Source organism: Dermacentor albipictus, chromosome 9 (genome assembly GCF_038994185.2).
Source record: "Dermacentor albipictus isolate Rhodes 1998 colony chromosome 9, USDA_Dalb.pri_finalv2, whole genome shotgun sequence".
Taxonomy (NCBI): domain Eukaryota; kingdom Metazoa; phylum Arthropoda; class Arachnida; order Ixodida; family Ixodidae; genus Dermacentor; species Dermacentor albipictus.
The window spans coordinates 49,677,414-49,698,375 of NC_091829.1; the positions used below are offsets into that span (position 1 = coordinate 49,677,414).

General features: G+C 42.3%; 1 protein-coding gene across 1 annotated transcript in view; it reads left to right on the forward strand.

Moving 5' to 3' along the window:
- The first annotated feature begins 442 nt into the window (after window positions 1-442).
- LOC135911938 (lysosomal protective protein-like) overlaps window positions 443-20,962 on the forward strand; it is a 35,584-nt gene continuing 15,064 nt past the window's right edge. The window contains exons 1-6 of the mRNA XM_065444289.2: window positions 443-730; window positions 3,953-4,151; window positions 7,722-7,888; window positions 14,871-15,115; window positions 17,236-17,327; window positions 19,597-19,693. Of these exons, the coding sequence (XP_065300361.2) occupies window positions 3,976-4,151; window positions 7,722-7,888; window positions 14,871-15,115; window positions 17,236-17,327; window positions 19,597-19,693 (777 nt within the window). The 5' untranslated portion in view covers window positions 443-730; window positions 3,953-3,975. The remainder of the gene's footprint in view (window positions 731-3,952; window positions 4,152-7,721; window positions 7,889-14,870; window positions 15,116-17,235; window positions 17,328-19,596; window positions 19,694-20,962) is intronic.

The window sequence follows — 20,962 nt, forward strand, 5'->3', positions numbered from 1 at the left end:
AAACGGAGACGTTAAGCGCTACTTTTGCTTTCTTTAGGGCACTAAAAAAATGCTCAGCCTAAAAATCAGAAGGGCCAGTTACTGCGGCGTTTACTGAGGGACAGAAGCGAATAACGCAAGTGTAGATATTAAAAAAAAATACTGAATATATTAGTTTTGTCCAAGTTCCTCTTATTTTTATTCCGTATGGTGGTAGACTGTGGGTGCAGTGCTCACACTCGTGCAGACATTTATTTTCGCGGTGTCTAATCAAGCTATGCGAACGGTTCCAAGGCTGACAATAGAATGTATACTGCCGCAGTGATAACGGAGGCGAAGCATTTGCGACACATGGCGTCGAATAGATAGCAGCAGGGTGTATGATTAGATAGCTTTTTTATCACTCCGTCAATATCGCCCACCTTTTGTCTTGGCAATTCGTGCCATGCTTTCGCTATTCAGCCCTTAAAAAGCTTACACTGAATGCGTATCTGCCACCATAGTACAGTTGTAGCGGGCTTGCTATAGTAAGAAGTGTCAAACGAAAATAACTGTCAAGCTTCTCCTTAACTGATGGAACTGCGGACGTCCTATAGCTAATAGGCTGCAATTTATGCACTGACAGAGCCGCCTGCGTTGGAGAACCGTAAACAATTACCACAGACTGAAGCACGCATCGAAAACAACTCTCCCCGTTGCCGCATCTTAAGAGGCGTACACTGGCCAAGCTCCGGATCGAATTCTTCGTAAAGTATGTAGCATTGCTGCCTTTATGGCATTCTATCAGTTCGTAATTTTACAGCGCTTCCTTGCGGTGATTCACGCTGACGCTCTTTCATAATGTTCTGTTCATAATTCGATGAAGGACAACTTACCTCGACAGGGTAATATCCAGGAGCATTCAATGACAACGTGCGCTTCTAACAGTGCTCTACAAATTATGTCATAATGCATTACCGTTATGAAAGCTACATTAATCATTACATTGTTTAAAAGATGCATTGTACAAGCTTTTATGACAAAGAAAGTGACTTTTCTGTCTCGCGTGCACAAGTTATATATTATTTCTGGCTCTTCTACGAGAGCGCTAGTATTGTACAAATTGGTGAGGTTTGTTTATTCAAAGAACTATGTAACCTGCATTATTATGGAATGTATGTTATACTGATGTGAAATGGCGAATGTGCTACTTTAATGGTGCTGTATTTATATTTTGCTTGCGGTTGCTTTTTGTGTTACTTAACATCTATGAGCGCACCACTTTGTTTATTATTCACTGGGTCGGGAAATATTTTAACTGACTAACTAACTAACTAACTAACTAACTAACTAACTAACTAACTAACTAACTAACTAACTAACTAACTAACTAACTAACTAACTAACTAACTAACTAACTAACTAACGAAATAGCTAAATAACCAACAAACTAACTAGCATAACTTACTAAGTAAGTAAATAATGAATAATAAACCTTCACTTCATATTTAAGAGCCATCAGTCAGAACGTGCTCCATTCCCCAAATGCCCCGACATATCGGGACATTTGGAGGATGCTCTCGAACACATTATCCTCTCATTGCGGGATCTTGGTAATACGCCTATCCTTTAACGTCGAAGCTACGTTAGGCTAATGTTTGTATTCATTGTTACTTGGCTACATAACAAGGCAGATAATCGCTAATTCATTTGTCCATGAATTCTTTGAAGAAATGCATAATTTAGAAGTTATCTGCTTAAAACCTTGTTGGCTGACATTTACTCAAATCAGTCGCTTGTTGAGAGCAAAAGAAGAAGGTAGTGGAAAAAAGCTGCAATAAACAGCAGTTTCAGAAGGGTATCGCCCCTATGGTGGGCCGTATAGGGTGAAAACCAGCTGAAAGTTAGGACGAAGTTTAGTTTGCGTATCTGCAACATGGGACACACAGGCGTTTTAATACGAACAGACATGCTAGCCCCGCCGCCCGCACGACAAGCTATGCGAAAGTTCGGATGAGAGGTGGCAGGACCATTTATTAGACGAGAATACTAAGGGTGCGAATAATCAAAACCTTCAAATACCAATCGAACACTGTAATATACTCTCAGGGTTTTTCCTTGGAATTTGGAATTCGTTACCACCGAACCTTAGGAACCCTGCACTATGAACATATGTTTAAACACAACTGTCTCTCTTGTCTTCAACTTGTGTAATTCTGTATTTATTAAGTAGCACTGGCACGTTCTTACTTTTTGGTATTTGGACCACAGACGGTGCGCTAAAAATTTGGATATATAACGCGTTATAGGGAGTCCCCCCTTCAGTCTTTGAATTACGGGACGTTCTGTAACGTATCCTAGGCATAGGAGGGTGCGAATAGCGTTTTCGAGTCCTCATCCAATACTAATCGAATAGTACCAGAAGCTAACCAAATCGAATATGATATGATTTCCACTAATGAATAGTCGTTATCACAGTAAATATGAAACGATGTTCACATCCCAGTACTTTTAAAATTAGCAAGATGCTGTTCCTACGCAGTAAGTTATTAGGTGTAGTTTAATAAGAACACAAATGAAGTATTAGGAACAATTAAGTAGTTTATTTGCATGCGCAACATTCTTCAGAGGGTGCGAATGATCGCTGTACAGCCTGTAAAGTATGTCTACAGCCTAAGTGGCGTGGCCTGCTGCTCTACGCAAGTTCTCATGCTTTGTGTATACTATGCCCGCGGGGGTGAAAACTTATCGTATTTTTGCTCCAATTTTATGTTTATTTTTGCGCAGATGATGTTTTCAAATATTAGAAAAATATTCCATAAATATGTTCATTTACGAATAGTGACGATTCGATTTGTTAGAGTCAAATATTAGCACACCACTACATTAATAATAATAATAATAATAATAATAATAATAATAATAATAATAATAATAATAATAATAATAATAATAATAATAATAATAATAAACACTATTATGATTCTGATTGAGGCGTGACACCTGCATCGCTTGTAGCAGTGCTCTTCATCGCGTCAGCGTTGTGAGACGCCTGATAGATGCGAGGGTGGTGTTTATGCTGCACAGCAGAAGTTTCCTCGCGTGATGTGTTGACGCTAGAGTGCCCATCACGCGTACTCGGTGAACACCGACTGAGGCAGCTTCAGTGTAACGCTTAACCCTGCTGCCGTTTTCAATACTTCACCGCTCCGGGTGAAACAGCCCAATTATTCAATTCCGTTTCCGAAACCACAATTCTCACACCCCTAGAGAAATCAGTGTGAGTCGAAGTCGACAATATCCACAATGGGTTCAGTAGCCCCATAATATTAGCGCACTGCCTAAAAGAATTTGCAAGCAGTGGAAGCAAGCTTAGCTCGAGGGAATTCTGCAGGAACACTAAGTGATTTAAAAACGCGATTTTAAAAACTTTAGGGTGGAATGCAGACGGATGCGTTTAAGTGTTATCAGAACTTTCGCGAAGAGTTGCCTTTGTCAGACAGCTCAATAGTAGTCCTTGAGTTTGATTGCTGGCCGGAAAACACGCGGCTAAAACTAAAATTAAGATAACTACCTAATAAAAATCACTGGTTACCTTCTTTACTAATTTCTTTAAGGCGCCTAATACAATTTACAAAAAAGAAGCCAGTCAGTTTTCAAAACACATTTTTTAGAAGTATTTATGAGGTTAGCCGGCGTTTCCTTTCTTTCTCTCTCGTTCTCTCTGAGGGTGACAGCTGGTGCTGCTTTTAAAATCTGCTCCAAGTGACAGGATTGCCTTGAGAATGGACTTCAACTTGTAAGTTGCAGTACGAGTTATAAAGACATCAGAGAGTGAATCAGTAATTTTTTAGTTATTTCGTTGTGTTTTTTGATTCCTCATGCAGGTACTCTCCGCACCTTTTAGCAATCCAGCGCGAGGCAAAACTTTCTAAAACCTGTTGTACATAATTTGGTGAAACTGACTCTTCCCTCTTTTAAACTTGGCTTCCAGGACGGACGAAGACATTAGCGGGCATGCTGTTCACGGAATTGTTTGCCTTCTTCGTCATTGCAATGCCTACGCTCAGTGTAGTAGGCCAAGCGCCGGCGCAAGACGAAATCAAGTCACTTCCAGGACTCGCTATAAAGCCTCGTTTCAAGCAGTACTCGGGATTCCTCAATGCAGGCTCAAATCGACGGCTGCATTACTGGTAAGGGTGTGGCATTTGACAGTGATTCAGAAGCTCGAGATTCAGAGCTAGTGTAGAACGTTGGTGGGGACAAGTAGGCATTTTGTGGGCCTTATACATACACTTGACCTGCTTTCTGAACAAATATCTGTAGTGCTGCTGAAATAGTAAAATTTCATAATCAGTTAGGTTACGCATATAGCAAAAGGGTAACCTCAAGATATGCAATGGAAGGTGGACTATTTTGCTCATTTGGAAACGATGTGAAATACGGAATAGATAGTATATTATATTACATTATATTAAATATAGATCAGGTGGGGGTGGAGGCGGTAGTTACTCGCCTGCAATCTGTGCCGTTCTCTTGAATCCTAATCCAACTGATTAAATTACAGAATTTTACCTGCGAAAACCGTGATCTGATAACGTGGCATTCCGTATATTGGTGGACGCCGCAATAATTTTGAGCAGCTGGGTTTTTTTTACGTAAGCCTAAATTTAAGTGCACGAGCGCTTCTTTTTTTTTCATTTCGCCAACATTGAATGAACTAGGGTGGTTGCTTGGGCTAGTTGGTAATTCATGATCAAAAATAATGTACAGCGCAAAGGACAAGGACAGTGATAGACGACATACACAGCGCTGACTTTCAACAATATTTTATTGCGTCGCCACATCGTGTGTATATATACAAGAAGAGGCATGCGCAGAAAATATACGACAAGAAGAAGAGGCATGCGCAGAAAATATACGACAGTCACAGGGGGTGTCCTAACAGCAAGTCATTGAACAAGAACATGGTCACCAAAAAAATTTTTTAAATTTTTTTGGTGACCATGTTCTTGTTCAATGACTTGCTGTTAGGACACCCCCTGTGACTGTCGTATATTTTCTGCGCATGCCTCTTCTTCTTGTCGTATATTTTCTGCGCATGCCTCTTCTTGTATATATACACACGATGTGGCGACGCAATAAAATATTGTTGAAAGTCAGCGCTGTGTATGTCGTCTATCACTGTCCTTGTCCTTTGCGCTGTACATTATTTTTGATTGAATGAAGCCACTGAGGCGGGGATCGAACCAGCGACCACGAGCTTAGCAGTGCAACGCCATAGCCACATAGGCTATACCGAGGCGGGTCTCTTCAGTGATACCGTGTTAAAGGTAGACGTGGAGAAGGGATGGTGGCAGGAGTGATGCTGCTCAGATTAAATATAAAAAAATCTCTATGCTATATGGATTTACCGGAATATAATACGGTCACGGACAAATACTGTTGTTCGTTAACTAGGAGCATCCACTTTTATTGCACGTTTTTTTCGGGCACGTTACACCGTTAAATCATTCCTTTCTTGCGCTCTTTATTCGCTCTGCCCCCTATGCTATAAAATGAATGGAAGAAGAATATCTTCCATTCCTGGACCTGAAACGCGCTGTGAAGGCCACGGCTTATACATGACATATGCGGCGCTGTGCTATCACTAGTTTTCCACAGTCCCAAGGATTTGCGAGACCGAATATCCGTTGACGCGCTAGGTAAGAATAGCGTAAGGCCTTGCACAGCATCGAGGCAAAACGGCTCGGCGTGCCGAGGGAATTCCCCCTATGCGAATCTCGTTTGCGTAGCTATTTGTCCAAAGACAGCCGTGCGGGAACCCTTTCGCAAGAAGCCCAACAACAACTGTATTTTGGAGCAACGTCAACAAATTTTATAAGAATTCCGCATCGATTCCGCACCGGTTTGACATGAATAAAAATAACATATATACAAGTAACTTTGTAAGTGGCCAGCATTCTAGCACAAAGCTTGTGTTTCGTTTATTCGTAATGTCAAGTAGTGAAAAAAAAAGCTGTCTTAAAGTAAGAGCACCTCATTTATCAGCGGACATGTGGACTGCCGTCAACTTTGGATACGATTAGCCGCAACACGGTCGCATATATCTTAGAGTTTCCGACATGAATTACCATAGGCAACTGTTTATGTGGCAGCTGCTAGCAGGGTGGTTCAGCGAGCAGGGAAATGACGGGAACTACACGGATGTGCTCATACTTCGTTCTTCTGACTTCGAACCTCGTTTTGACTCTGAAAATTGATCAGTTTCGATGTTTATTCACAGATTTGGGGATAAACCTACAAATGTGCAATGTTTGCTCAAAATATGAATATGAAAAAAAAAACATAGGTCGAATAAGTAATGCCGCAAGAATGTCCCAATAAACAAGAACTAATGTACGTATTGTCATGGCCCTACGAGCAGAAGACCGACGAAAAAGACGATCATCAATGGGACAGAGACGACGCAGTGCCGCTAGACTAGACAACCATCATATGGCCCATGCCCCTGATAGTTTGTAAACAGCAAATAAATTCTCATTTACTTTTACCTCTGCCCGTATCATTTTTGATGGAGGTGCAGGGTACAAACACACAAATTTACCTATATGTATACATTCATACTTCATATATGCATTCATACTTCAATCCCTAATACTGCGCCACGGTGCTCCTCGCGTCCTCCTGAGCGACCGTGGAAGAGCATTCCTCTCGCAACTAGTAGACGAAGTACTCAGAGCCTCCGGAACCACCCACAAGGCTACCTCCAGTTACCATCCGCAAACTAACGGGCTCACAGAGCGATTTCATCGCACGCTGTCAGACATGCTAGCCATGTACATCGAACCGGATCACAGAAACTGGGACGCAATTTTGCCATTCGTGACTTTTGCGTATAATACCGCCGTTCAACGCACGACCGGTTACTCGCCATTTTACCTTGTCTATGGTCGTTCACCCAGTTCCTGTCTTGACGTCACTTTTTTCGCGCCAACTGTCAATCAATGTCCATCCTCCTGTGAAGAATATGTGTCCCGCATTCTGCGTTGTCGCCAGCTCGCCCGCATCAACACCGAAGCACAGCAACAGGACCGCAAGCAGCATTACGACGCCTCTCATCGCGTCGTGTGCTTCCGCCCTGGCGACGAAGTGCTACTCCGGACACCAGTTCGTACTCCTGGCTTGTGTGACAAGTTTCAACTTCGGTTCATCGGCCCCTACAAAGTCTTGGAGCAGACTTCCCCGGTGAACTATCGCGTGGTACCAGTTATTGTTCCAAGTGACCGCCGCTGCCGCGCTGCTGAGGTTGTCCACGTGTCCCGTATGAAGCCTTTCACGAGGCGTTCGCCGCCCCTTTGAATTGCGGCCAGGATGGCCGCTCTCGCGCGAGGGGACATTAGTGTAGCGAGATATAAGCTATTCTTTGTCATCTGTACATGATCATCATCATGTGGGGCTCATATGGGGTTCTTCTTCATCATCGCTTGTGGGGCTGGCTCTCGAGTGTGATCCGTGCTGTGGGCGTGATCGCTTCGCCATATCTTCGAGTCGGAATAAACGTAGTGACAACTGCTACGTCACAATATATAGATATTACACAATCCCATGTACTAATTGCCATTCCCATGGCTACTGAACAATCGCAATGCCGGAGGAGTTCCGTGTAGTAATTTGTGTAGGAGACTGCACGGTCTATATGGAATTGTGACCAGTGGTGATGACGTGCTAATCGAGCGCTGTGGTCTCTACCATGATTGCAGGTTTGCAGCGAGCCAGACGTCGAAGGCGTCTATCGATCCGGTTGTCATCTGGGTCAACGCAGGGCCCGAATCTTGCAGTTCGATGCTGACCCTGATGATGGAACACGGCCCGTTCCGGCCAACGGACAACGGGCAGCGCCTCACGCCTAACGACTTCAGTTGGAACAAGGAAAGTCACCACATGCTTCTTCATCTCTGCGGTGCTTTTATCTGCTTTTATCGAGGATCCTCAGACGCCTGATTACACTGCTTCTTGCCACACACTAATTTTACTACTCCGTTGAGCAAATTGGAGACCTCTTAACGTAAGACCATTCCATTCTGAGCTTATATTCAAATCTGCCGGTGTTAAATTTACGTGACCGCCAACGCAAGCATCGGGCGGTGACCAGCAGCATTGTTTGAACATACCAATCGAACGCTCTCCACGTTTACATGAGGTCACCTTCGTTTGCTTTCATAGCGAATAGCAATGCCTGCCTTGAAAGGTTTCACTCATGTAATTGGCTGACCAGAGCCATGGAGCGCGAAGAAGTGTAGAAGGTTTCGGTGGGATCGAGCTAGCGCATCCAGGTGCACGCTCAACGACATTATATTCCTCATACTTTTTCGGAGCAGCCACTGACTGTAATGGCGTTCCCCCGCTCAATCCCGCGATCACCTGTCCATTGTTGCAACAGAACTGCTTGTTGGCCTAGTTGGTGCTTGCTAAAAGACATGTTTTTTGCCGCAATTGAATACTCACAAAAGGAAGACACATAAAGACAACACGGTCGGCTTTCGCCTGCCCATTTTCGTTTTTCAACTGCTGTAACTCATCAAATATGCATTTCATGAATGCCTAGCGGTATTTTGTTCATTCTCTGTATATCACACTCCTCATGTTACACTGAATGTTTACCCGTTTAGAGGGTCTTCAGGGTGATAAATAAAATTAGAGTAGAAAAAAATAAAACAGGTCAGGAGAATGTTGCCAGCGTCTACGAATGGTCCGCTTCCCATAAATTAGTTTGCAATCACTGGTCCAATGTCGTGGTGGCGTACAATGGAAAGGCAAAGATGCCGGACTAGCACGGGGTCTCAGCAAACAGGAGTTGGCAGAGCGTTATGATGTATTCTTTAGACATATTCTCGTATATAGAATAGCACTCTCGTTCTCTGTCGTAACGGACTCGACTATATGATATACTGCCATGCAATTTTGTTATTATTGTAAAGAAAGAAATGCATTCTCGCCAGCAGCATCTTCTATTCCTTTCGGAACGGGGCAGCCCCTGACTATTAAAGAAACAAATATCAGTTTAATTTTTCATACCAGTGAATCCATAGAATCAACGTCACCTCCGTGTGGTGAGTTTCGGCAGTGTTGTGACGTCACTTGACAAAAAGACGAAGTAGGTGCAGCCTGAGAAAAAAAAAAATTGACCAACAGCAGTGGGCTAACGGCAAAAAATGCAGAGTAGGATTTTTTTTTTCACTTTTTGCTTGGCCTAATGCGTTCGTACAGCAGTGTGTACACGTCATATCAAAACGGAAGTTTTCGCACTTTTCACGGCGTTGTGTGACAGACAGGCGAAGAGGGCATAGCCCAAAAATTTTTGACCAATCGTAGGGGGCTAATGGCAAAAATGGAATAGAAACAAAGTGGAATAGCTTTACGTTGGAGCGCCCGGGTTCTTCAAAAACCTGCAAGGTGAAAAAGAGTTTCGTATAGTAGAGTATAGTACGAAGCTCCTCATTGTGGATTTATGCAGAATTTGTTTGTGAAATTCGATCCCCGGTGGTTGATGTTGTTGACTGATTCGGCCTCGTGCTTACATCTGCTAGCCTCCCCTTTTGCAGACATAATAAAGCGACCGTTTAAAATTGTGTTAATTCCTCGTTCAATTCCCAAACTAGCAGAAATAAGAAATTTCACTTCTTAGGGGCAACTCGTACGCGTTTTGTTTCGCGCTATACTCTCGGGTGGATGTCGATTTTCCGCTTTCAGTATTTCACAGTGCAATGACTAAATTAGCAGACCTCCTACGTAGGCGCAAAGCATGACGAAAGATACAGAAACTTTTGGCGCATTTAACTGAGTCCGAGCAATGCAGACGCAAGGAAGCACCGATGTAGAGGCACACGTATATGAACATTCGATAACGTGGGGCAAAACGAGGAAAAGAAATGAAAGAAAATAAAGTAGAATTACCCCTTACCGTACCACTAACCGAAACGTATATAGAGAGGCCACTCCAGGCCAACGCAAAACCAGGCTGAAAGAAAAACATGTTAGGCTCAGGACAAAAGTATTACCGGAGAAATTCCTCGTCGCCAAGTAGGACCTGCTCTGGCAAAACCAACAGTGTAAATCCCACATGCGCATGCCTGCAGCACTTTAGCTCGTGTGAGTGCCAAGGTTCTTTAACCAGTAGAAGCTCTGAACGCCTCCACTAAGAAAGCATGGCAACATATGCCTCGGCATAATGAAAATTCAAACCGCCTTAAGCCAACAAGCGCAGCTCTCAGTCTAATAGATTCTATGCTATAAATAAGTGCACCTGCAAAAAAATTGGCCGCCCTTCCCCTACTGTGGAGAGGTGTGCAAACGAAGCACGGGATTTGAGACTCTTCTTTGTCGTAACGCTTCGGCTTCGTGCTCCCACACGGCGAAGTCGGCCCGTCGACGACGAGCTTTTGCTCGAGCGAGTTCGCGGCAGCGTTCATCAAATGCCGCCTGTTCTTCGGCCGAATGTACGATGCGTGGACCACTCCCGCAGCCGTTCCTTCAACGCAGCCTGCTCTTCTGCAGAACGAACCAAACGCGGCCTCCCCATCTGACTGCCGGGCCTGAACTGGCGGGAAAAGACGGGGTGCAAGGCCGGCGAACACGTGATCACATCCCTTCTCTCCTCCGGGGGAAGGGGACACCTGTGATTGGCTCGCGCCTTGCGTTGCGTCTACTTCGTCATGCATATAAAACCCTGCTTTAAAGGTCGCGTTTGCAGTCGAAACTCTGCAGGAAAAAAAACGCCTGGCCCTAATGGACTTAGTGCTGAAATTTTATATAACATTTCAGGAAATCGCGTGTCATTTTCTTGAGCAGCTTCTCAAGGAGGCTTAGAAACACCGTGAGCTTCCTCCATCTTTCTATCAGGGCCCCACATCCTTAATCCCCGAGAGCACTAATAATGAAGAAATAAATAGAGGTAATTGATATAGGCTGATATCATTATCTAACGTCGAGGAGAAAATGTTTGCAAAAGTACTGACAAATAGGTTGCAGGCAGTCATTACTAAATTAGTAGGTGATCATCGAACATACGGAATTCGATGACACTCTATACAGACAAATGTTCATACCACACATTCAGTCCTTGAATAGACAGTTGGTAGTATGGATGAAGTAGCTCTTCTTCAGATTGACCTCACCAAAGCCTTTGACAACGTTCACCACGATTTCTTGTTCCGACTACTGCGACATCTTGAGTTAGGGGATGTATTGTACAATGGTATAACACTTTGTTATAAAAACTGCACTACAATGTTTATTGTAGACCGTGCCCTCTCAGATTTAATGCAGGTACATTCATGCGTTCATCAGGGTTGTCCGCTCTTGCATTTACTTTTCGCTATATACTTCGAAACATTTTGCTTAAGCGTGCTTTGCGACTCAAGCATAAAAGGATAGAGGTATGCAGATGAGGAAATTAAAGTGCTAGCTTGAGCGGATGACATTGCCTTCTTTTGCGTCGATAAGCCCAGTATTAGTATGACAATAAACACCCCCTGCGTTTCTGTGAAGCTGCAGGAACTCTAGCCTAAATTTGACAAATATAGGCGCTTTTGGCTAGGCACATGGGCGCTCACTCCCTCTGTATTCGTGAATATTCATTGGAATTAGTCTCCAGTGCTATATCTCGGTGTGCCTCTCGATAACTTCCGTAACACTGCACCTCATATGACATCCACGACAAACACTATGCGTCGAAAGGTGGCAACCTGGCAGGGTGCGTGACCTCTCCATTTTGGCGAGAGCTAAGGTATACAATATATTTCTTGCTTCTAAGCTTCTTGATGTTCTGCAGGTCTTTCTCTGCTCACGTATCTATGCATGCTCAGGCATTCAATAAAATATTTGCATGCTTTATTTGGCGTTCATGATGGGAAGCCATGAGAAGGCGCAACCTTTTTTTTTCCGCTTGAGAAGGGAGGCCTGAGTCTTGTGCATTTGTTTGTGTGACAATTGGTCATGCGATTATTCTATCTTGAAACATCCATCACCCATTCATTCTCGCAGTTAATCGAACACGTCTTGCTTCATACCTCCCTTTTCTTTTTCTCACGACGAACTTTGCTCAAGAGCTGCCGTTATAGGGCTTTCCAAAAGAACTTGTCTACACTATTTTCATTCATAAAGGCCAGATTCACTCTAGAATATTTCTTTACCGTTGATCGAGCGCCGCTAAATATAGCACTTATGCACAGCCTTCTCCCTAAAACTGTTATCGAAAGCCGTATCTGTCTCTATTTGGTCATGATGTTCTTTGCCGTGTCCGTAGAATGTGTGTTACGCCAGCAGCAAAAACATTTTTCTTTAAGCTGCACACTTCCCCCTTGTCAGTTAGAACGTGGCTTCAGGAAAAAGGATTAAATGCATCCTGGAATACAAAATTGTAGACTTTTCTATCTACCCGAGACAACAGAACGTTGCTCCATTTTTTTTTGTGACGCATTTCTTTTTTGGGACATTTTAAAAAGAGCTATCAAAAAGGACCTTCCTCTCACATCCCATGGTATCCGGTTTCTTCCTTTCAAGAAGACATCCAGTAATACACCATATGATTTGTTTAGGTTATTAGGACTTCATTCGTTGTGAAGAAGCCGAATGGTCGACAGACATGCCGAGCCACCTCGCTCGACAACGTCTGTATTTCGAGAAGAAGCTACTCAAGTGCGCAGTGGGGTCGCTATCTTTGATTCCGTTGCCCAAATTTTGAGCTTTCATTGGTGTGCGTAGCATGTGTGTATTTGTTTCCCATGTGTGTCCAAATGTAATGTAACAATTTTGGAACGACACAACTCATAATTCCATGCAATACCGAAGGAGAAAAATCGACAGTGGCTGAATCGGTTAGCGTGGTGGTGTAGCTACCCGGAGGTCGGTGCTTCGAATCCGCAGCCCGACAAACAATTAATATTTTCGCGTGGCTTGAGTTTTTTTTCGTAAGGCAACACCGACGCCGACACGAGTGAGGCAGTACAAACTTCTCTTGAAAAATATGCGAGCGCTGTGCCACTTATTCCAGAAGGGGAAATTTCTTACTGCAAGACAAGATACTTCTGCGCTACATCTTGTAGAATGTCAATCTGTATTTCCTTGTTTGTCTTCCAATGCTAAACTTTCGGTGGTACGCATTCTCGCGGCGCTACAAAAGTCGCAATGCTACACAGCCTCCGTAGTTACTCTGGGGGCTTACGTAAAGACTGTGCAAGGTTTAATTCAACAATTGAACAGTAACAAAGCACGAATGACAGCAATAAAGTATTCCTGTGCGAGTGCTGTTTCTTTAATCTATTATGATCGTTATCCCAAATCTGGCTTTTACACTCGATGATGAAGCGTTTATTAAAACTTTCGCAAGGGATCTAGCGCACGTAAAAGCCCACCTGGCAGAGAGGCAGCGTCTCGCAGTTAAAACGATCTGAAAATGACCCCAACATGAGACACCAAGGTAAATGGACCCAAAAGCGGTTTTGCAAACTAGACGATTGGATCCACAATGTAAACAATGCATCCGGACGATTGCGAACCAGAGAAGTACGATACCTATATCGTCGTCATCACCATAATCAGCTTGCTTTTATGCCCACTGCAGGATGATGGCATCTCCCAGAGACCTCGAGCTATCCCTGTCTTGCGCTAGCTGATTCAGACTTGCGTTAGAAAATTTCCTGTATTCAACTATACAGGGTGTCCCAGCAAACTTTAGCCAGAGTTTAAAAATATCTGAATGCCACGTAGCTGGACAAAACCAAGGTAATTTTATTGGCCGTCGCTTGAAGATACTCAATTTTTTACATTCCACCTAATTAGATAATTAGTCCTAATTATTTATTGAACGTCTCAAGTATTATGATTAGATCAAAAGTGAGACAGTTGTGGCGTGACATGAAAAACTCCCGATACAACTTTCTGTTGCTCAATACATGCTACATAATAGCTTTTTTTTCGAGCGTGAAAGAAGCCCGCAAATGCACGCAAAATTGCCGCGCGAATGGCCGCTCGAGGCACGTTGCGTGTAATCGCGCGCTTCTTTAACTCTCGGAAAAACAGTTCTACGTAGCCCGTATAGAGCAGCACAAAGTTGTATCGGGAGTTTTTCATGTCACTCCACAACTTTCTCACTGGTGCTTTTCATGTAATTTTAAAATTTGAGAAGTTCAATAATTAATTAAAACTAAATTGTCTAATTAAGCAGAATGAAAAAATTAAGTATTTCCAAGTGACGGCAAAGAACATTTCCTTGCTTTTGTTCAATTATGTGGCATTCGCATGTTTTTAAACTATGGCTAAAATTTGCTGGGACACCTTGTACACTATATAACTTTACTATGATAAGACAAAATATAGTATAATGCAATATAACTATGTCATACTATATTCATGTGTATATATATAATGAACGACATACCCAATGCGTAAATATATAGCTTGTTTTAGGAAAAAGAAAATGCGCCGTAAAATGTGGCCATGGAGAAGCCAGTGTTAAACGTATAGCGTTAAACACCAGCGTTAAACGTATAAGAATGGCTTCCCTACTCAGCTTCGATCTGCGCTTACGTTACCATGAAAAAAAAAGAATATTACCACTAGTATGTACACTTCCATTCCTACTCGCGCCAGAAAACAGAGTTTCCAAATTCAGCGGACCTCGAAAGACGCTCAAAAGACGCTCTGCGTATACTGCATTGCACGTGAACGACCTCGTTGCCATCGCCTTCTTTCTTATCTCCTTTCCTCATACAGAGTAGCCAAACACAGACGTCCGTCTGGTTAGATGTTGCGCCTATCCTCGTTTGCTCTCTTTCTCTAACTTCACGCTACGGGCCTGATGTAAAACAGGCACGTTCACTTATAAATTGCTCCCTCCGCATTTTGCAAACAGGTCGCTAACGTCCTGTTCTTGGACGCACCAGCCGGATCGGGTTACTCGTACGACGCCATCGGAAACTACTCCACCGACGACGAGCAGGCAGCAGACGACACGTACCTTGCCATACAGGACTTCTTACACAAGTTCTCCCTGTACAACACCAATGATCTGTACATCGTAGGCCAAGGTCACGCGGCCACGCACGTGACTCTCGTTGTCGAACGGCTGCTTGAGGATCCTGCGGCGAAACTGATGGTGAGCATCTGCCAGTAATAAATAGTGTGTCCGTATCCTGCTGATAGATCCGCGGAGCTTTACTTTTTAAAAATGGGCGTCAAAATAGTGAGATCCTCCGTTCCATTAGTTTATTGACTATGGCATTGTGCTGCTAGGAGCGATGTCGCGGAATCGATCGAAGTCACGGCGGCTGCATTTCGATTATTGTTCAAATGTAAAAAAAAAAAACATTGGCTTGCGACACTGTTGGAAACAACCGCTACAACTGCTGAGGGGGGCCATGCAATGCTTTATTGCGTTAGACTAATAGTAATAACGGTAATTTAGATTAATGGTAGTAATGGAAGTAACAATAATTTCGACAGCACACCGCTACTAGTCGTACTGCCGTTTCTACTTAAATTTAGATGTATGTTAAAGATGCAGTCAATATTAATCGGGAGTCCCCAAATACGGCGTAACTAATAATCAGCTGGTGGTATTGGCAGCTGTAAAATTTTGTAATACCGAAATTTTCGAACTTACTCGAGTTATATTTATTTACTTACTTACTTACTCGAGTTATATTCGAAAATATCTTACTTTCGAATGTCAAATCAATTGTGAGATAACTGTTAGTTATTACACAATAGGAGACATAAAGCCTCCGGGGACTCCGTTTGGTAAGATAACAGCAAAAAAGCGCACGAGCCCTGGTTGCTATAATCGGCACATGTAATGCCGTTCGTAACAGGACGCTAAATCAACTGAGGAGATTGTAAATGACACAGGGGTGGAATGTGACCGTATCTGGCGCCCTGTGACAATGAGAATACCGGAACACATGAACAGGACGTCCCCAAGCGCGCGTGCAGTGATGTTATCGTTGAAGGAGCAAAGTGCAAGTAGTAAAGCAAAGCACATCTAGTTCTCCTAAAATACTTAAGGCTATGCAATCATGGTGAGGTTGTTCATATAATAAAAGGCCTTGCCTAAATACAGTAAAGAAAAGCATAGGTTATCTCTAAAGGCGAGCAATTCTTAATAAATGAACGGAAATTATTGTGCAGAAGGTCCCTGACCCACTTAGCAACTGGTGCATTCTGCAGAGCAACCGAGTTGTTCCTGCAGCATAATCATTTGTAACAGTCACCACTTGAATCAGTATTTCGCCTCACAGATCCATGTTGATATAGTATGAGGTATAATCGACAACTTCGAATAGCGTATTCCTGAGTCAAATTAGGATCAAATAGCAAGGAATACCGTATTCGACATTTCGGATATTCAGACACCTACAGTACTAAAGCAGCATAATGGGCGTCGAGAATCAGCTTACTTAGTGGAGGGCACCGGAATAATATGAATTGCGTGGGTTTGTTTTAGTTGTCAGTTAAAAAATCAAGTCTAATTAGACAATCATTTTTACTTATCCACATTTACTTTGCCTCGTCAAAGGCAGAAAGCAAGATTTGCCTCCGCTGCTTCTATCTTATTCACACCACATGCCGAAACATGGACAACAACGTGGACCGTATTGTACAAAACTCCGTAGTACTTGGCCTCCTAATGTTTCTTCTTTTATTTTAACGTGTGTTAAAATCTAAGCACCCATGTGTTTCTTTTTCCACCATTACGAAAATGAAGTAGCCCCCGGCAAAAGGACGAAATAACCCCCTGATTAAAGCTGTCTTGCTGGAACAGTGTAAATTTCAAATGATCTAAATTGACGAGTGAAATTAGAGCTAACCTATTAATGCTGTCGACTATCAGGTATTGTCCATATTTCTGCTGAGGACTACTTGTCATGCAGGGGAGAGCACTGTCTGGTCCGTGTTGCACGACGTATTAGGCGACTGCATTCCCTGTTGCAGTGCATTAAGACAGAACATGACACAAGGCAAAGCAGTAAGTCAGCTAACAGGTAGCAAACGTATGGTTGCTTCCCATTTATGTGTTCTCAATACAAGGCTTTAGTATAGCCTGTAGCAGCAAACATGGAAACTTAGCGTTAGCGTCGTGTGATGCCCCTTGCGCATGCCTACTACTACTGCCACCCGATAAGAACATCCCACGACGTAAGCAACGTTGTGGTACATGCGATGGGCAGGTTAATAAAAGATGATCGCTGATTTCCTCGTTTGTTTTATTCCTTTAAGGGATATGCTATCAACAACGGAATCCTTGACGAGCGGTTCAGGGAAAATTCCCTAATGTTCTTCGCCTACTACCACGGCCTCTTTGGACGGAGGTATTTTGTTTTTATTTGCGCATACAATCGAGTGTCGTGGTGAAGCTCACGTGAGTGCTCAGAAATTCTCTAGTTTTCGCATGGCCAATATCTCACCAAAGTCTGACAATTCTGGGCAGCTACATAGATTGTTGTCGAACTCGCGTGAGATGAACCTACGTATCAGAACTAAAAGCTTATGCCTAAGCGACTGGCAGAAAAGAAAGGAAGAAAAATCGAAAAAGAAAAGAGCGTTTCAGGAAGCAAAATTTCATGAATTAGTACATATTTACACTGAGCTTCTTAAATAGTCAAAAAGTTCATGGAGTAATAACACTGCTTACTTTGAAAGTAAGCAATGTTATTACTCCATGAACCTTATTTGAGCAGAAAAATATCAGGAACAATACAATCTTTCTTGTCAGAGGTTTTTTTGTAATGAAAACACGTGCGATTACTCGTGATTACTCCTTCAAAAGGTCTGTTTTCCAGGCTAAGGTTGTTACGCCTTTATATTGGCGATAAAATAAATTTATAATTTAGCTCATATTACCTCATTAACGCTTCAGTCTAACCTTGTATACAGGATTGGGTGCGCAAGTTCAGAACGAAGTGAAATAATATTTACTCTTGTAGGCAATCAATGTGACAAGCCTTGCTTGAAAGCATGGCGAAAAACGAATGTTCTGCAGTATAGGCTAAGTCGCTAGGGCCGTAAACAGAAATAAATGTTGGCGTAATAACCAAGGCAACAATCCGTGTTGCAAAGTGCACAAGCAAAAAAGTGAAAGAATGTAATAGTTTACGCTATTCCAAAATTACTTCTCTCCAACCAGTTTTCTAATAAGTAGGCGATTTCACTTTCAGAATACTCTGTTCCTTTCTTTGTCCCATACCCGCCGTGGTTGCTCAGTGGCTATGGTGTTGGGCTGCTGAGCACGAGGTCGCGGGATCGAATCCCGGCCACGGCGGCCGCATTTCGATGGGGGCGAAATGCGAAAACACCCGTGTGCTTAGATTTAGGTGCACGTTAAAGAACCCCAGGTGGTCAAAATTTCCGGAGTCCTCCACTACGGCGTGCCTCATAATCAGAAAGTGGTTTTGGCACGTAAAACCCCAAATATTATTATTTTTATATTTCTTTGTCCCATGACAAGCAAAAAAAAAATTCTGTATTTTGCTATATTGAAAACATTTCCTAGTCTATCTTTCTTTCTCTTCATTTTTATTTAAGGCAAATGGTCTTTCTGCTGCAGTACGCTAATTAGCAACACGCTAATAAATATCTTCGTGATGAAGAAGCTCACTAGTTGGCTGAATAAGAAATTCGCTACGGGTAGCAAACTCTTGGAAAAATTACGGATAGGGAAAAAAATGATTTCAACAGCTACAGATATCTTCATTTAAATGCGGCATTGAATGTATAAATGCGGTTCTTATTGCGAAGGAAACGCCTAGTTATATTTAAATGAAGGCTGAAAAATGTTACTGCAGAAGCGTACGCATTTGGGCTGGCTAGTTAATGATTTGAGCAGAGAGTCTTGTTAGGAGAAATCTGAGGAGAAATGTTACTTTACGTCCTGGTTCTAGTGTACAGACTGCGACATGAGTCATCTGCAATCGGGGCATTAGTTTCTCAAACAACGAACTCTACGGGCATGGGAAGATCCTAATGGATACTTGTACTCATTGGTGGGTTGAGTTTTAATGTCTTTTGATATTTATACAATGTAGCTAAATGGCAAAAGAAAGATAGGCAGATGTTAAATGAGGTGGGAAGCGTTAAAACTAATACTAAGAGAAGTTTTCTCTATAACTTTGGAGAGGAAGTCAATAAGAACAGTTCGAGCAAGCAACATAGGAATGTATAGATTTAGGAGGGCTTCTGTATGGAACAGGTAGATATATATATATATATATATATATATATATATATATATATATATATATATATATATATATATATATATATATATATATATATATATATATATATATACAATGCGGCAGATGCGACGACACTGTTCCGTGCTCAATGAAATAGCAAACTGAATAAGTCATTTCTTCTCCAAAGCTATCACCGTGATAGGCCGGACGCTACTGTTAATAAGGATGCAGGGCATCCAGAGAAAGCTAAATTATAAGTGCCGAACAATCTGACAAACGGGGATCTTTTCTCAAAGCCTTTGCAACTATCAATGTCTTTTTCAGCATAGCATATGGATAACATCAAGTCAAAATATTAATGCGTTTTGTCCAAGCTTACTCTTTATTTCATGCTACTCTAAAGACTGTGGAAGAAGCTGACTACCAACTGCTGCAACGGAGTTATTAATCGGACGTCGTGCAATTTTGTCGATTCCACCATAACAACCTGCCTGGAAGCGGTAAGTATGATAGCTTTTTATTGAAAGAACCGTATGCTGGCAATGTTGGTAATACACTCTTAAAGCTACAGGTCGGTTACGATGACTCTTCACTTTAAGCTGTCACCATTACATATACAGTCGAAGCTCAATATTACGAAGTCGCATCGGCAAATGAAGTACCTTCGTTATATCTGATATTTGTTACAGACGTACATTAATTAGATATGCTGATATCGGTGAAAGAATATTATGTTTAAATCATTATATTTGACAATGCGTCATTATCGAGGTTCGAGTGCATTGCTGCTTAGTGCAGACAGAAGTTAAATTAGCATGCGATGGGGATTAAGTTCTTTGTTTTTGTGGTAGTCTGTACTTGAGGTCTACAGTATGTTATACATACACTTCGACACACAAGTTCAATCACCTAAAGGGACAATGAAGAGACTGACTAAAGTCTGTTTTTTCAGTCAAGTATTGTCTGTTATTTTTCTGTTAATTTTTCAGTATGAGTTTGATTACAATAGGGGAAAATGGAGGTCCACGTTTCATTTTTTTTATTTTGCGTTCATAATCTAAGCACCAGTACGTCGGTGCGACATTGCAGATTTGGAAGCATATTTTTGTACTTGTGCCGTTTCGTGGCTAAGCAAAAGTTCTTGAGTGTTGCTGATTTCAGTGTTCGGCTATATTAGAGTGCAATGTAGTCGGCGTTTGTCGATGAAAACTTAGCTACGCCCGAGCGGACACTGTTAAAATCAATGAGGTCACACCGAGCTGGCGCGGTAACTTGAAGGCGGCGTCTTGCATTTTTTCGTTCATCATTCATTTAAATATTTAAGAGAATCTAACAAAAAAAATGCTTTGGAGAACACGGCCAAGGCGGGAAATTGCCTGAAAAGCCCATGACATCATTACAGCTGCAACAGTGAGGCAGATAAAAAAATTGTGCTCACAATGCGAAGTATTTTCAGCATCATTTAGCTGTTCTTTTGAAATGATTCGTCATATTACAGAAACATCACATTGGTTAACACAATGATGTAAAGGGTGTGCGTTTTAGTGCTCTAATAACAATTCTATCGCTCATACTTCTGAGTTGATATTCCAGATTTTTTCAGCTCTAGTATCAAGGAATGGTCATTTAGAACAATGACGATTTGACAGGCTAACTTTTCTTCCCCATGTCTTGTTCTGGACCTTGGCTTATATCTCCTATTTATTCTGAAATCGTAAAATCTTTCTTTAATTAAATATTTCGATTGAATTGTGATATGCCTGTCTGGT